General features: G+C 30.4%; 1 protein-coding gene and 1 long non-coding RNA gene across 2 annotated transcripts; both read right to left on the reverse strand.

Annotated features, from left to right (window-relative positions):
- Positions 1-1852: 1852 nt before the first annotated feature.
- On the reverse strand, positions 1853-8357 carry LOC114712750 (probable disease resistance protein At4g27220). The gene is made up of 4 exons (XM_028897292.1): positions 5238-8357; positions 2896-3510; positions 2126-2801; positions 1853-2022 (listed from the first exon to the last, which is right to left on the reverse strand). Exons 1-4 carry the CDS (start codon positions 8355-8357, stop codon positions 1853-1855), a joined length of 4581 nt encoding a protein of 1526 aa, XP_028753125.1.
- Positions 8358-8941: 584 nt separating this feature from the next.
- LOC114712702 (uncharacterized) lies at positions 8942-17539 on the reverse strand. Its single transcript, XR_003737262.1, has 3 exons — positions 17518-17539; positions 17354-17412; positions 8942-8969 (listed from the first exon to the last, which is right to left on the reverse strand). It is a non-coding gene; the product is annotated as an uncharacterized LOC114712702 (long non-coding RNA).
- Between the last annotated feature and the right edge of the window lie 1202 nt (positions 17540-18741).

Genomic DNA, 18741 nt, shown 5'->3' on the forward strand with positions numbered 1-18741 from the left:
CATACACACACACACAAATATATGTAGTCTTTTGCAGATTGTTAATTAACCTTTTGTGAATCACCAAGATGCATGTCAAGTTCTGTTTTTAGTAGTGCTCATTAATTAAGTGTGATTCTCTTGCCTTCACCCACAATGCAATCCTCATTATCCTAAATGAATATAAATATGCCAAAAAAAACCTTAAAATTATATCATTTACCATAAATTCATCCTGTATGTATATCAGGAAGGACTATATATTCTTACATGTGGATGCTCATTTTCTGAAGGAACAACAAATGCTGTCTGTGATGACTTGCTTGATTCTGGACTCATGATTTTATTGGTTCCGAGAGCTTCATCTAAATTAGAACCTTCTTGAGAGCTTAACTTCAATGTTTCCTTCATAATTTGTTGCATGGCACAAATTAAAGAAGTAATTTAGCTTGCTGTGAGTTCTACCGCCATCTCTTCATCAACGATATTCTTTACTAGCTAACTAAATTTTGCAATATATAAAAACAAGTGAAGGTGTTTGTGGGCATTTTCTCTGAAAATATCTGAATTAGAGGATGGTGATGTTTTTGCTGCTATATCAGAAAGAAGAACTTGTTTAACAATTTCATTTTTCACTGCTTTGGTTTATCTGAACTTACAATATGTTAATAAAATGTGGAACTGTTGGATGTTTATGTAAAGCTATTTTATTTTATAAAAGTGTAAAGTATGATGAATTTATAATGTGTGTGTTTTCTAACCTTAGTCACTGAAAATAAGGTAATATAATAAAGTATAAACTTTGTTGAGAAGATGCTGTATGGGAGGAAAAATCAAATGGTATCGTATTTTAAACATATGATAATGTTACTTGTGAAGGAGCAGGGTTGTTGCTAGTTTGCTCTGAATCCTTCCCTTCATCAGCTTCTGCAGCCTCCTCTGCTTTTGGACCGTCTTCAACACATGCCTCTGTTATTTCCTTAATCTGCAACATATAGGAGACCTCAAAGGAATTAAAAAGTTATGAATTAATGTTGCACCAAAAATTTATAAGCAATAGGAAAAGCAATAAGTAAGAGAGAAATATATTTGCTGCCTTCTTAGGTGTGGCAGATTATAGGAAAGTATAGTATACATACATTTGATGAACCATTGTTTTGTTGTGCTGCTGTTCGATCTCTCTTTATAACCTTCTCTGCTACTTCTCTTGTCCTCTGGAACATATCCGTGAGTATGGTTAGATAGTATATGAGATGAGCCCTTTTTGAAAGGGTAAAAAGAATGAAATTTGCCCCATCTTAGGTGCAATTTTATCAATAATATTTTGTTTAGCACTTAAAAAAAAAAAAACAGAGTGCTTGGTGTACTTGAGAAATAAATTTAAGGGCAAAATTGCATCTTTACTCTTTTTTTAAAAATATTTTTATTAACAAAATAACCGTAGGCTTTCAATTAATTAAATTAATCAGAGATATAGGTGCTATAAATTTTTTTTTCCAATTTGACTTAAAAATGATGCAATTCAACATGTAAAAATAAAAGTTTGATCTGTAAACATAAATGATTAAATTTAATTTGTGAATATACAAGTTTGATCCGTAAAATATAAATTTTTAGAGACATTTGTATATTTAATTTTCTTGATGAGACTCAAGCAATTTTTTTCCAAGCTAAACTATGGTTTATTTCGATCACCATTCCATGGGTTGAATGAAATGACAAGTTGTTTATTCAATTTTTTTTATAGAACTGATTAAAACAATTTGTCCTAGACAATGCACGGTGAATTTGAAAAGATAATAAAACATTGAAACTAAAAATAAAAATGGTGTAATGATAGGCCATCGGTTCAAGAAGAAGAGGCCCATTAAGTTTATTTAAGTTTGGTGTATGCATCGTTCATTGTCCTGTCTCCCCCTGCTTTCTCTTTCCTTAGATTGACCCATTTTATTTTGGTACTTACATTAATAAGTTGTTCAAAAAGATCACCCTCATCCATGTTGCCCTTCGTACTCTCAGATTTTTGTGACCAATTCATATAACCTAACCAAACAAAGCAATTCAAAAAATATATTATAATGAGAAAAGTCATAGCAATTATATAGGAATCGTAAATATATAAGTAAATAATCTTTTGGATACTTACTACCAATGAAGTGAACATTATCAGTTGAAGTCAATGAGAGGTTGGGACAATCCTCAACGTAACGGCATATCACGGTTTGGAAATCAATTGCAGGGCAGATGGTATGAAGTTTCGGCAGCTCATCAAGGCCTATCACAAATAGCCTTGGGAACACGTGCTTGACGTGCAACTCTTGTGTTGCGCCCTGCTTCCCTCCAAATACTTGCTCTAGCATTGGGGCATTTGATATTCGCAAAAATGAGAGCTGTGGAAAGCTGCCATGTGTGGAGATAGAGAATAGGCATTTCAACCTCTCACAGTCATACACAATAATCCTATGGAGATTTGGGAAACAACATTCTTCATCATCATCATCCTCAATGATACGCTCTAACTCTCCACAATATGATACCTCTAGGTGTCTCAAACATGACAGGCCCCTCGAGATAGATGTAGGCAAAATGAATTTCAGCTGATCGCACTCGTCGATTTTTAGCTTGAAAAGATATTGAAAGCTGAGATGATTTTTTGGTCCCACACATATGTTTCTTAACTTATTCAATCTTCTCAAAATCAGGGTTTTCAAGCTTGAATTCACAGGACATGCAATTTGAAGTCTTTCCATATCATAAATTGTTTCCATGTCCAACCATTTCAAAGAAAGATGTCTCAAATTGCACAAGCACATCCCAATTACCTGTATAATGTCATAACAGACACACATATAATTATCAAAGAACAAAGCAATACATCAATAATCATAAACTGACTGTTGAAAAATAATTAATTACCTTTTTTCTCGAGACTTGTTCTTGTCCTCTATGCCCCTCCACTGATACATCTATAAAAGAGTTTATAGGAAGTTGTGGACATTCACCCAAAATGACATCTTCTAGAGATGATGCTTTCACATAATAGTTTTCAGGGCACATATTCACCATATTTGGTACTTCTTCAAGGCTTAGTTTCTCGAGAGCTGGGAGATGAATCTCACAATTCTGATTCTGTTGACGTAACTTATCATCACCACAAGATTTTCCAAACACATATTCCAACTCTCTAGCCCCGCGGATATCCACAGATTCCAAGTGCACAAGCTTTGTAGAACAAGAAGCTGGAAATAGAGATTCCAACTTGCGACATGAAAATATTTCAATGGTGCGTAAGTTGAGAAAGAAAAAGCGGCCATTCATATGATCATGACCATCTACCTCCTCCATTACTATATGCTCCAGTTCATCACACCTCCGGACTGTCAATTTTTCTAACAGTGACATTGATGAGGCAACGGATACAGAAAATAGTGACCTTAAGTTTGAAATGCCTCCAATATTCATCTCTCTCAAATAGCACGGGTATAACGGTGGTGTAAAAATTCCATGAGCTCTATTGCCAACATATTTATTCTGCATTTCAAACAAATATATCAATTCATCTTTAGCAAATTAAAAATGTGTACATTAAATTGCAGTTTTTTTGTTTGTCTCCTTAGAGTTGTAGCACCGTAAGAGAACAGATGTGAAAGCGAGAGCGGATAGACATTTTATTTCAATTTTTCAAAATAAATAAGTATAATCAAAGATTTTTTTTCCACATCTCATCCAACTTAATCTTTACTACGTCTCAGCCACTATATTAGAAAATTATTATGAATTTAAATTTCCAACCTCCTTTTTCTTTCTTGCCAACAATTTCCAACCTTCTAAATTCTTCTCAATCAATTAATTAATAAACAATGAAGCAACATTTAAAAAGGTTAATTGTTCAAAATTTCATTGTTAATGTAATGTGAGAAAAAAAAAATTTATGGATGCCCTGTACCCTGTGGCACATATGTGGAGAAATTTTTATTCGCAAACAAAATAAAGTATCCATTTAATAGATATGAACCATGAGGCTATAGAATAAAGTTGTATAAATTGAAGTATGATTAAAAAAAAGAGAGACAGATACCACAACAATATATATTTCATACGAATTATTCTAGAAAACATATTTGGAAGATATAAGTTTTCTGTGATGCTGGTTCATGCCATTTTCACACAAACACCATCCTTCTTCATCTTCAGTTGATCCCAATAAAAGAAAAATCTTAATTACAATATCTCTGGCCCAGGTTTCAACAGTAAAAGGGAAAAAAAGGGACGTAATACCGTCAACAAATGAAATTAAACCTGCCAAAATATTCTTTGCTCATGAAAAAAAAAAAAAAATCAAGAAAACCCTCTTTATATTATAGATCTATTTGTCAGTTAACAAAACCAAAACTTGTGGCACAAAAACCACGAAATTGGCTTCTCTCCTTTGCCCTTACTCTGTTTTTCCTCTTTTTCCCATTCTCATCACCATTGATTATGATTTTAACCATTCAGATTTAATGTTTCATAAAATTATTATTATAATTGTATATGAAAATATGCAGTTCATAATTGTAAACTGTTATTAAAACATTTTTTTTTTTCACTTAAGTTGTTAACTGTTTATATCAAATTTTAACAAAATGTTCAAATCAAATTTTAATGGTTTAAATTTATTTCTATATTTTCATATAAAATTTTATGAACATACAGAAATGAATTTAAGTGGGTTTTGCTGGTGGTGCGTCGAAAGTGGCTCTTTTACAACACCTAAAAATTTTAGTGATATTGTTGACTAGGATTTTTTTGAAAGAGAACTCTATATATTTAGTCTAAAGTATAAAATGGGATTTCCGGAAAGAAGACAGTGACCCCTCATTTCATCAGTGAGAAGTATTTGATAAATTTTTATATATAAAAGTACTAATACTCCGTAAACTTTGTACGTACAAAGTACCAATAAAATTTTCAATGGATGAATTTTCCTAATTTTTCTTTTAAATCAAGTGAAAAGATAAGAATTTAGGGAGGTTAATTTTAAATATAAAAAATGCTATATCGAGGCTCTCTGTAAATGACTCAAATGTTAGGCCTTTTTAAAAATACTTTAGGCTAAACATTATAGCCAATTTGATCAACACAACTTTTGAAAGTATGATGGGTGATTGCTTATTCTATTTTTTTTTTTTCAAATGAACACTACTCAATTAATTCTCATTGCAAAGAAACATATTTAGCATCAATAAAAACTGCAAGGGAGGAAAATTTGTATGTACCTGTGAAGTAGTATGGTTCAGCTGAGCTGTCTTGGAAGTACATGACTCATCTTTGTTTGCAGTTTCTGATTTTGGCAGAAAACAACATAAAGGACCCCAAGAAACATTGCTACTTGGACTCTTGTCTTTGCAGTCCTCTGACCCCTCACTTGTATTTGCTACGGATTTTTCTGGGAGATAACATTCTTGATATATGTTGACAAATGATGGAACTTCTTCAATAGACATTACTTTCAAACTAGGGAGCGCGTTTTCTTTTTGCATTTGATGCAACCCTCCCTCTTTTGAATATTGCCCAAACATGTATTTTAGATTCTCACACAGAGAAATCTCCACACCCTCCAATAGAGGAAGGTCTTCGCAAAAACAAGTTGGCAAAATGAATTCCAATTCCTCACATTTATAAACATGGAGTAGTTTCAATTTTGGGAACATGGAGTCATGACTCCTCCTTGGATTAGGATCCTTATCATCCACTTCTTTTGCTGTTGACGATCCCTCATCACTTATTATGTATTCCAGCTTAGAACATACAGCTATCTTCAACTTCTCTAGGTTCTCTGGACTTTGAGCAGTGGAGGGATGAAAAAGACAAGTCATTGAACAACTGTTTATTTCTATGGAGTTAAGGTTACCCAGGTCTAGCTTCCCTTTAAATAATGTGCTTTCCAACTTCTGACATCTAGTTAGCTCCAGCTTCTCTAGTTGCTTGAGAAAACCATTAGGATACCGTCCACAACATATTTCTCTCACATCCACTCCATCAAGTTGCAGTTCAATTAACTTGGAGAAGATAGTCACTCCAGATTTAAGTTGAAGATTCTTTGTATAGATCAAACACTTCATCTTAGACCATCTCTTCAAAGAAAGTTTGATTAAGTCTTTCATGGCTCCATCATCTTCAATTGAAACAATATCAGGAATAAGATTGCTCCAGCCTGTTTTATCATCTCCTCTTAGATCCAGAATCTCTGCTCTTGCCGCCAAATATTTAATAACTTCATCAGAGAACATTGTTTGCAACCTGGCTGGCTTGAAACATTTTTTTATTGAAGCATCCAGCTGAGAAGAATCAAACGCAGAGAAATCACTGCCATCTATATGGAATGTTTGATAATCAGGAGGGTTTGTAATTTGAGGAACCTTTGCGCCAATAGGCGTATGATCCTCATTTGAAACATAACACAATTCTTCCACTTGCGAGCATCTTGCAATCACTTCAAATGGATTGTTCTTTTGAAGTGAACAACGTATCAAGCTTAGAAATCTCAACTTATCTAGCTCGCTAATTCCATTTGGCACTTCTGTAATTGAACAATTAGTCAATTCTAGAGACTCAAGCTTTTCTAAGCTTCTCATCAACATTGATATGTCATCCAACTCCAAATTTGTGAGCGATAGTGTTCGGATATGTTTTAGTGATTGAATTGATTTTGGTAGCGATTGAGCTGGAGTTCTACCAAACTCAATTTTTGAATTCAAAAGCAGAACTCTAAGGCTCTTCATCGCTCCAAAGACTGTATTAGGAACTTCCAAAGAACCATTTGCATTTATCCATACAAAGAGAACCTTGACTTTGCTATCATCAGAACAATTAGGAAAGCCACTAATGATCCAAGATGAGTACATCACATTCTCCTTCAATTTTGTCTTAGAATCTGTGATCACTTGAATTTTTTCATTGTCTATCTTTTCCAAGGCCATTTCGCGGATGACGTCATGCATCCTTACATATACTTCACCAGCCTTTAACAATAAAGAAGAATTTATGAGTGCATTTTCAATCTCATTAGCATGACTTCTTGCTACGTAGTATTGGTCGCGTTCTCCAAAAAGCCCCAAACCTATAGCAATTCTACTTAAAAGCTCTAAGGGTATTTCATAAGCTTTTGGGAACATAGAACACAACAGGAAGAGAATTTTGGCTTCTTCGTCTTTTAGATGATCATAGCTAAGTCTCAAAGAATTATAAATCTTCCTTTTATCCTCATCAACAATACCATGCCTTGAAGGCATGGGGTTTTTCAATGTAATCAAAGCTGCCTGCCATTGTTGTAGGGACAGGCTTTTTAAGGCCTTTGCCACTGCTACAATCAAAATTGGCAATCCTCCACACTCATTCATAATATCTTGTGCCAACTTTTTCAAATCACCAGGACAATCATTTCCACTTGCAGTAGTATGAGATAAGAAAAGATTCAATGCATCATCCATAGGCAAGACATCTAATTGAATTGTCCTTTGGCATCCCATGTTGTTACAAACAATCGAAGAACGTGTAGTTAGCAGAACACAACAATAACCCTTGACATCAAAGCGAGGCTGAATCCCCATGTTCTTAAGATCGAGTTCTTCCCATATGTCATCAAGTATTATGAGCACCTTTCCAACATGAGCAATCCTGGTCCATATTTGTTGCGCAGGACTCATTGGCATCTCTTCCTCTAATTGCAATTCTAATTGCTTTGCAATATCATCTCGAATCCTTTTTTCATCCACAGGGGTAGACACATTAGTGAAGATGACTTTATCAAAGAGTTTTGATTTTTCAACTTGTTTCCCAACTTCTATTGCCATTGTGGACTTCCCTGTTCCTCCTGGTCCTTGCAATCCTATCATGTATTTATTCTCATCTCCTAGTTCCTTCTTGAGTTCTTCAAACTTTTTCTTTCTACTCTCAAAGGGCATGAACTCTTGTGAATGGAATTCCATGCCCGGCACTCCAGCAGCACGTGCTACTTCTTTAGGAAATTCTTTAACTTTAGCGATCATTTTCGGGATCCGCTCTTTCATCAATTTTTCCAACTCCTTGGCTTGTGCAATTTGCGAGCAGCAATTTGTACACAAGCCAAAGCATTTAGCTGGTTTAGTGTCTTGCTGTAAAAGTTCATTGGCACTTTCAAGCCAGTGTTCAACCATAGGGTCAACTCGAGTCTTATTTCTTTTCTTGGCTTCTTCTATCTCTAGCTTTACACTTTGCAATGCAGATAATAAGTCTTCTTCTTCCTTTTTGAAATCTTGAACATAACTCTTGTGTTTACACAAATACTGAAGTTCCTCCCATGCTTTACGCAGCAAGTCTGGGATGATTGTTGTTGCAACACCGGTACAGATATTCATCTAACATGCATATGGGATTACAGTTACAAAATCAACTAGATCCTATGATCTAAGATCATAATATACTAATCAAAACCATATTATTCAATAGGAGGCAGAGATCATAGAAATTAAAGAACGACATCTTTCTCTTCTTCACCCAAATAAGTGTGTGTCTATGTATATAATATCTTAAGAAAGGATGCATATTCATCCTCAAATCTATAGCAATTGATGATCATGATGACCTAAAACATATCACATAGCAATTTATGTATAAGAACCTCGGCAACTACCACGACGGCAACTACCACGATTTAAATCTATGAAGCATGACTTAGTTATATTAAAATTTCATGAGTAACTAATTATTGGATTTCTTAACAAGTCAAGATCATGAGCAATAACAATGATCATGAGCAAACTCATGTTGATAGCAATTTATATACAAGTCAAGAGAGTCACCATAGTATATAAAGTCAAACAAAAAAGGTTCACTTCAATTTATAGAGAAAATAAGCTACGAAATTATCTATGGATCGATAAATTAAAATTATGAATATCCATACTAACTTGGATGCAAGCAAAGGAAGTATGCCAATATCAGCTTCACTTAATTTAACGAGCCAAGATCTGCGAAATAAAAATGAGAAAGTTTAAGATATTAGCTATATGAATATATAAGAGATGGAAGCACAAACAAGATAAGAAACTATTCTCTCTCCTGCGCAAAAATGCAACAGGGGGTATGAGCCTATTATTACATGTGCCAGCAAGGGACCCAGAAATTTTAGATTGTGGGAACACATTAAAATTAAATATTATTTTTGGTATTCACCTATTGTAATGAGAAATTCAAATTTTGAATTTGTTATATGTTCAAATATATTAAATTTATCTAAAAATAAGAATAGGGTGAATGAATTAAAAACAAAATTAGATACATGAATCATGTTTTATTTAATTAGCAACAGAATTGGTTGTTGCTCTGCAAGAGACTCAACAGGGAAGGAAGTAAAAAGCAAATGAAACTTTTTTTGAAAAAAAAGTAACTACATCAAAAAGTGAAAGGTTAAAAATATATCCAGCACCCCGAAATATTTTCTTAGATGTATTCAGTACCCTAAAGTATCTTTGTGATGCATCTAATAAGGGCATCCAGCCATCCAACACCCTGAAGTTTTTTTTTGTGCCTTAATACTTTAGGTTGTTAGATGGAAAAAAATACTTTTATATCCTGGACGCACTTAAAAAAATATTGCAAGGTGCTAGATATATCACAAAATATTTTAATACTTTGCGATGCTAGATACAGCTTAACCCAAAAGTAAAAAGCTCATTTAATCTATTTAATTAATAGAGTAAAGTTATAATGAACTAACAAGTCCTGTTTCCTCCCAAACCTCTCAGGAGTCAAGAGAGTTAAAACTTAATAAATGATTGGCGCAATGAAAATTATATTGTTAAATACAAAGTATTAACAACCACACTTACTAAACACCATTCAAGACATAATTGCTTACGTGTTAAATAATCGTGCATAATGCATAATTATGGTACACTAAAAAATACACCCTTCTGTATATTCATGATCATTTAATTAAGAATAACCCAAAATATTTAAAATGGAAAATGTATTGTTTGATGAAAAATAAAAATTTATTACTGTTAATTAAAAAGTTACCTATGGAGAGTTATACACAATTTTATCTAACAACATATACACTCAGGCATATAAATTTTTATTGTATTTGAAAAAAAAAAAAAATATTCAGAGAGAGCACTACTCGGACATGAAAAGATAAAGCAATGCCAAGAACACAGGATGAAAAAGAAAAGGGAAGGAAAGAGAAAATCAAGACGAACATTATTTCAAATATGTGTTACAGAGAACATTATGTAAAATATGACTTTAGTTTTCATCAATGGTCTAATAATGTTTTAGTAAAAATCATAATTAAAAAATCTAATATTAAACTCATACGAGAAATTTATTTTTTTATTATTTACCTTTTTAAAAAAAATTCAATAAACCGACGCACGTTCTTCTCTCTTTTTTTAATTTTTTAATTTTACTTTTTATTTTTCCCTTTTTCTCTTTACATTTCCACAAATTTTTATCTCAAGCAATTAAAATTCATAGCGACATAAATTGGGAATTTTTTTCTGTAGGATCCCAAACCATATCAATGGCAATATGTGATGCATTATATTAATAATTCATCGACAATTAGGGTCATTTTTTAATTTACAGAATAGGCTATGAAAATCTGCAATACTAACTTGGATGCAGCAGGCAAACGCACTAAGGCAGTGAGAATCTTCAATTTTCAGACTTGAGATTACCAGCCAAAATCTGATCAATAAAAATGAGAAAGTTTAAGAGATCAACAATATAATCATGTAAAATATCAAAGTACAAATAAGATAAAAACTATATACATATATTCACACAAATTTCGATGCTCTCTTAAATTTAAATACTGGGTCCATTTGGATCAACGATTGAAAAAATAGCTTATTAGAAAAGTAGCTTTTGGAAAAGTGAAATTAAGTAAAAGCTAAATTGGATAAGTTGAATTGTTTTTAGATTGGAGTTCAGAAAAATTAGTTTGCAAAAGTGATATTAGTAAAATGTTGTTTAGATTATAGTTGAGTAAAAATAAGTTTGGTTGTAAAATGACCAAAATGGGTATAAGTTTTAATAAATAATAAAACATGATTAAAAAAATGATTTCACATAATACAATAAAATTAAAATAATTTAATACGAAGAAGTCAAATTTAATGAGTGAATTAAATTTGAAAACTTTAAAGAAATCATAAAAAATAATTTAAATATAAAATGAAACATGGAAAAAATAAAAGTATATTTCTAGGAGCATATTTAAAAATAAAAGTATATTTCTAACTTATTTATTATTTTCAACTAATTTTAACTCATTTTTCAGTATGTACAAATTTGTTATTTGAGGCTTATAATAAGAACCAAAGGAGATAATAAATTTCTTAACTTTTTCTCTCTCCATGTTTCAAAAGCTATACTCCTCTAATCCTATTTATAAGACACTTCCAGCATATTTCATACAAACTAAGAAAAACCTTAAACTTTATTAACTCTCATTTAAAATTTAATGACTTTCCAACTTTATCCCTATTTAATATGTATTATACCTCATATAAACAAAGTCAACACAATAATAAATGAGGGGTAAAATTGTACATTCATATAAAAAATTTCTCTTAGTGCCCTATAAATAAAACCAAAAAATATCTTCTCTCTCTGCTCTATAAATAGGACTAGAGGAGTAAGTCATAAGCTATAAGGCATAAACTGTTAATTTTAACTTATAGCTTATTGTAACTTTTCATACAAAAACCAGATTACCCAATTACTCAACCAAACAGCATCAAAATTTACAATCATGCTTTTCAGGCTTATAAACTGCTTAAGGTGTCTAGAACGCCCAGCCAAACAGAGTGACTACTTATCTTCCATAAGTTGAAAAGACATTGTTATTAATTTAAATACTTTAATGGACTAAAATATACAACAAAAAGGTCAAATGCAAATATTTCAAAAGTATCATGGAATAGCAAAATTACCTCTAGTTAGTTGATTGCCTTTCTTTAGAGTTACTGGCATGGCTATTAATTTAACTCAAATAATTTACTTATACTAAAATTCATTCTTTGATTGTTGCTTGACTAACATATGAAATTTGATTTGTTCCCAATTGTCATATTCCATATTTTGGGTTTAAAAGTTTAAAAATTAGTATAAGTAGGTTATTAATCTTAGTTGAGCAAAAGTCCCACAAATGTCCTGAAAAAAAAAAAGAACAACTATAACATTCCATGTTTTGAAATAAAATAAGCTAAACGGAGAATTAAAGGTTAGCCAAAGGGCAAATAAGAAATTAAACTTGCAAAGGCATAATTAAAGCTGCAGTCCCAAGTGGGGGGCCAAAGTATAATTTATAAAAATCATTAGTACATAAGGGTAATTTTAAAAATTATGCCCAAAATTTCAAATTTCGGAAAAAATTCCTTGAAACTTAGGAAGGTAGAGGACAACTTTTTGGACTCTATTTGAGGCTCAATTGAGGTATAAGTGAGAAAATTATCTGATAAATGAATTTTAGAAAATTATTGAATGTTGGCTAAGTATAGGATGATTAGCTAAATTTAACTTTGAAAAATGACAGGAGGCCCCAAATAATTAGAAAACAATAGTGGAGAAATTATTTTAAGGTTAATTTGAATTTAAAAAAAAATCGATGCCCAGGATATGGAGAATTTATTTTAAAGCATATTTTAACGAAATTTCATCTAAGAACAAGACATTTTCTTGGAAATTACAAAAAAAAAAACTTAGAGACCAAATCTAGGCTTGAGAAAAATTGAAGAATGTACTTCGATCCTAGATGACCCTGATTCCTCTATGCTGGGTTTGATCATACTTGCGATGCATTTAATTTTTAGTGGCAATCAAAGTAAGCCAAGAAAATTTTCTATAGATAAAATTATGAATATCCATACCAACTTGGATGCAAGCAAAGGCTTCAAGCTTCACGTGATTTAACATGAAAATGAGAGAGTTTGAGATTTTAGCTGTATGAATAGGTAATATTTGGATGGGAAGAAAATTAAGGAGAGGAGAAAAGACGGGAGAAAAAAAGAGGAGAAATGGATTTTCCCTTGTTTGGATTGGAGCAGAAAATAAAAGGAAGAGAAAAGTAAGGAAAAAAAATGTTGTTGGTTTCATGTATTTCTCTCCCCAAATTACCATGTCTATTATATAACTATAATATTAATTATTTATATTATAATTATAAATGAAATAATAAAACTTGAGTTTCTTAAGAAATTTTTATTTTGATTTTAATAAATCCGGATACAAGTATAATATTGTCATTCTTGCATCTTTATTTTTACTTTAACTTTCTTTTTATTAATTTAACTCGTGAGGAAATATATTTTGCTAAATATTTCTATTTTGAATTTATTTTTCATGCCATTACTTGAAAAAATTGGTTAAAATTAAATAAAGGTATTATTGTCATTATAAATGTCATGCATTTACTTTTCTCTCCATTTTCCCTTATCTATCCAAATGCAAGGAGGAATATTATCTCTTCACTTTTTTCCTCTCCCTATTTTTTCCCCTTGATTTTCTCTCAACTCAAACGTAGTATTAAAAATTGAAGCATAAATAAATGAGGAACGAATAATCTCACACACACACAAAGATGTAGCGGTGACAAACCCGGACGTTTTTAGACGGTGAGATCAACATACGTGTGTATTTGATACAATGAAAACAATATATTACCATGAAAGTGTATGGATTTTCTATTGCTCATAAATTTAAATTAGTGCAAAATACCATTTCTACAGCGAGACTTAAAAAATATAACCGGTGACATATTTGGTGTGAGAATTCTGCATCAGTTAAAATTTCAACTGGCCAGAATAAAAATATTTTATACATTCAACTGAAATTCTAATTGGTGCAAAAAGTCAAACTAAAGATTGTAAAAAAGATATTTTATTTACCTTATACATATTTGTTGTTGATAATTAAAAAAAATCGATATTTGGATATAGAAAATATTATTTATATAAATAGGTGTAATATGCTTACAATTAAACTCTACCCTACAAGAAAAAAATTGACAAACATACGATTAAATCTATTTCCTATGAAGATATTTATTTTTGGGTAAAATATACTAATTACTCCTCTATTTTACTTAAATTATAAGACTTCATTTCTCTTTTGAAAACGTATATTAACCTCCCTTAAAATTAACATGTATGTTACTCAGACCTTTCTTATATATTTGAGATTCTATTTCCACTTGAACTTTGACTAAAATACGCCTCATTAACATAATAATTATTTAAACATTTATATTTGTTTTTATGTCAAACATTTACATTTGTTAAAAAAACTACTTTTTTAAACAACAAAAAATTATTTTAATAAATCTATTTTCAAACCTTATAATATGTCATAAAATTTATCAATTTTTATTAAATTATAAAGTTTTATAATTTTAATTTTCCATCACATCAATTCAAATATATTTATTTAGGTTTCTTTATATGGCTGAAAAATTTTAAATGCATTTTTATCATATAATTTAAATGACGCAAGTTTGAGAGTTATATAAATAATTTAAAATTTGATATTTAAAATTTTTAAACAAAATCTTTTTTTACAAACATTTATGAACATATTTACTTAATCAAATTTCTTAAGTTTACATTAATTAAGTTGTTTAAGTTTTTGTCCCAGAAAAAATTATAAAAATAAAAAGTGAACTTAAGGAAAATAAAAAAAAAACTTTGAAATATTCTTCAAAATAATTTAGTAAAAATTAGGGATTTAGTATGATGAAAGGTAAAATAGTAAATAAAATTTTTTAATACAAATTTTAATTTAAAAAAGCATCTGTTTGAAATGTTCCTAATGGAGTTAATTGTTTAGACTTAACTGTATGTTTTCAAAATAAATGATGTTAGAATATTGGGAAAATTGGTAAAAAAATCCCACGAGTAACCCCACATTTACCAATTTTCCTTAGAATATTTTAGTTTTATTTATTTTTTTCAAATTCAATCACACGAGTAACCCCCACATTTATATTTGATAGTGTCAAGGTCAATCAAATATATATAAACTACATAACAATACATATTCTAAGGAAACCACATATTCCTGTAAGAATTATACTACCTCCGGTCGTTGTTTAACTTTTATTTTGGTCCTAAATATAAGACCCTAATTCATTTTGTCTCTTATATTTATACATTTTTTTCTAAAGTAACCTTTCTAATAAATATAGTTTTAATCAATATACTTGATTAGCAATGATATTTTAGAAAAGACAATACCTATTTAGGATAAATAACTAACTCAACTCACTTCCTTAATCTTCTCAAATTAGTCAACTGACTCTTATAATTAAGACCGAAGGTACTATATAATCTAGAAATATAACCTAAATTTCACTCCTAATTAATTAGTTTGGGTCTTTTAAATAAGATGGGAGGGAGTAGTGTGCAATACCGCAACTTATTATTGCTTACTCCGCCAAGATGTTTTTTAAGCAAAATTCTATTAAAAAAAAAGTATTACCAGTATATTACACAATGAAAATTATTAAATATTACTTTGAATAAACATGATGCATCATTGTTTTTTTTTTTAAGTTTTTAATAAAAATGGTGGCAGGAGTATATTTCACGGGCTGCAAACCCTCTCCCCCATCACCCCGACTCCAATATAACAATATCTTCCATGATGTCATCATATGCACACAAAAATTACTTTACGCTGTCAGGTGCTACTTAAAAAATACTTCGATACCTTAACTACTATTTTACCAATTTTTTTAATATAAAATATGTTTTATAATGTCAAATGTATCAAGAATTGGTTTATCATACCGAGTGTCATCGGGAAAATAATTCAAAGTGATAGACGATAATGACACTTAACCCATTTTTAAATTGTTAATTATGTTATTTAGTTTTAGTTTTGTACATGATGCAAAACTCATCTTATCAAAGGATGAGTTTTATGCATGTTTATTTAATTTTGTACTAATAAACTTGGATAGTCTGGCTAATAAGTGCCTATATCTTTGACCAAAAAAATAAGTGCCTATATGGCCAATTCTTGAACCAAGCCAGCCTGGTCTGGTTAGCGTTTACAAATTAATTTTAACAATTTTCTGCGGGAATAACATTTCATTTGGAGATAATCACAATCAACTCACTAGTGTAGTAAAACTGTAAAAGTACTGGAAGAGCAGTATTACGGAGAATACAACTAATTTCAAACTTCAATTCATGTGAATATATAACTTTCCATATACAGGAAGCTAAACCCAGGTCATAGATGTGTGTGTGTGTGTAGGAAGCTAAACCATATCCATATCAACATTCATATCAAATATTGAAAATATAGAGAGCCACACTGTTCAAACACTATAGAAAATACAATTAATTTTATGCTGCAAGTAAAAATACATACTCTATCAAGTTTTTCATATAAGATCTAGTTGACTAATTTGAAAAAATTAAAAAAATTACTAAATTATCTTAAAGTATCTATATTTAACGTTTTTTTCAAACTAACTTCATTTATAAATTAATATATAATCTAATGATACACATAAAATTTTAGAGAGATCAAGTATCAAATAATTTAGGGTTTGTTTAGTTCTGGTTTTTGTTTTCTTGTTTTCAAAACAATTTTATAAAACTGTTTCCTAAAACAAGTTCTGAGAATAGAAAAACACAAAAATATATGTTTAGAAATCACGTTCGAAGAAAAAAAATTATATTTGGCAAGTGGCAGTTGATATGTAGTGACAGGTGGGTAAGAAGAGAAGACTCCTTCAATTTTTCAAAACGTAAAATACAAAATACAAAAACAAAAAAGAAAAATCTAAAAATTGTTTTGGTTTTTTAATTTAAAAAAAATTTTGTTTTTTTAAAATAACCGACTAAAAACATATTACCAAACAAATATTTTTTTAAAAAATAAAAAATTGTTTCCAAAATAAGAATCCAAACAGACTTTTAATAAGTTCCTGAATTGTTTAAATTAATTAACTAAGTTTTATAATAAGAAAGAGTTAATATATACGAAATCCATCCATGTGTGCAATTTAAGAAAACTAAAACAGTTTCTATGAATAAATGAAATTTACTATTAAAATTAGGTACTCTTCCGATCTTTAATATAAGACTCATTTAACTAATTTAATTAGATTAAAGAAGTTAGGTAAGTTAGTTAATTATAAAAAAAGAGACACATTTTTCCTAAAACATCATAATCATCTTTCTTAATACCACGTCTCCCTCTTCTAGGTTGAGAGAATATCCATAGGGATAATTTAAAAAAAATTAATAAATATGAAAAATGAGTCTTATATTTATGATCAAAATTAACACAAAAATTAGGTCTTATATTAAAAACCGGAAGAATATATACTAACCTGGGAACAGTAATTGGAATCTTCAAGTATGTTTCACGTGACCAACCAAGATCTGAGATCTGAGAAATAAAAATAAGTTAAAGAAAGTTGTAGGAGATAATACACACACATTCATAAGAAGATCCAAACATAATTCATAAGTATGATGGAGTAGAAATTTTTACCTGTCAGAGATATCTATATGCAACACCGCTTCAATTTTTACCTGTCAGAAATTTTTTAACACTAAATGAAGAAAAAGAAAAACAGCAACGATTTGGATAGGTAGCCTGCTGATTTTTTTTTTTTTTTTGGGAAACCAGAACCAGTAGAACAGCAGAAACCTTAGTACCCGGAGAGGGAAAAAAAAAGTCAAAATAGGAATTCAAGTAGAGAACACAATTTTTTTCCTCTTTTTAAAGAAAGATAAATAAAAAGAACTGAAAAGAAGAGCACACAATTTTTTTATGTCAATGTCTTGATGATGGATGGAAGTAGAGATGCAAGGGAAAGGAGAGGATCGAAGTACAGAGGAGGAGGGCAAACAAAGTGTTAAAGACGAAGCACAAGAGAGAAACGATCAGAAGGAAGGATCCAACAAACAAACAAGAAGATCGTCGAAGAAGATTAATAACAGAAACTTCAAACAAGTGGGAGAGATGATGATCCACAACCCAAATGGAACTGAAGCAGCAGAAACTGTGGTGGTATATTGGTGAACATAGAGAGGCTATATGCTCATAGTACTTATCTTGAATTATCACTCCTCTTCTTATAATAAATTGCACGTTAATTCAAAAATTATGTACTAGCCACCAATATTTCAACCAAAGAATGGCAATGCCAGCTTAAAAGAAAAAAACAGAATAAACGCTATCACCGGAGAGATGGGCCCTCGTCCAACTAAAGGCATTGACTGACTTTTCCATTCTCATTCGACATGTGCCCATTAATTCTGACATTGTGGCTTGCTTCTCACCTCTTCTCTAATCAATTCTTTTTCACTGAAATTACTTTCTATTTATTTTTTAATTTGATTATTCAAAATATTATTCACGCAGATCACATTTTAAAATTATTTATTTCCAAAAATCGAGTTCAACATTAAGGGTCAATTTTTTTTTTTTTAAATGATTTTAGGTGGCTGTTGGGGAAGTAAAAGAGAAAGCTGGGGGCAACGCCTTGATATTACTAATCGGAGTTGGTAAAAACATGTTTCAGATTGCCACTCTCAATTGTCAAAAAGTCATACGAAAAAGTTCAGTATTTTAAATTGACTAAAGTGTATTTTAAATATATTTTAATACTTTTAATTTTACACAAAATTTTAATTTAGTCACTTAACTTTAAAATTAATATATTTTTAGTTATTTGATCTTAAAACCGTTAACCAAAAACAATAATGCTAA

The sequence above is a fragment of the Neltuma alba genome, unplaced genomic scaffold (assembly GCF_004799145.2).
Source record: "Neltuma alba isolate B1F8T4 unplaced genomic scaffold, ASM479914v2 tig00011396_pilon, whole genome shotgun sequence".
Classification (NCBI taxonomy): Eukaryota; Viridiplantae; Streptophyta; class Magnoliopsida; order Fabales; family Fabaceae; genus Neltuma; species Neltuma alba.

Bases quoted from the DNA above. Each gene is read 5' to 3' on its own strand.
- LOC114712750 (XM_028897292.1), bottom strand. From the start codon at position 8,357: ATGAATATCTGTACCGGTGTTGCAACAACAATCATCCCAGACTTGCTG. The intron at 3,511-5,237 runs GTACATACAAAT...TTTGAAATGCAG, and splicing joins TGAACCATACTACTTCACAG to AATAAATATGTTGGCAATAG. The intron at 2,023-2,125 runs GTAAGTATCCAA...TTGTTTGGTTAG, and splicing joins TAATGTTCACTTCATTGGTA to GTTATATGAATTGGTCACAA.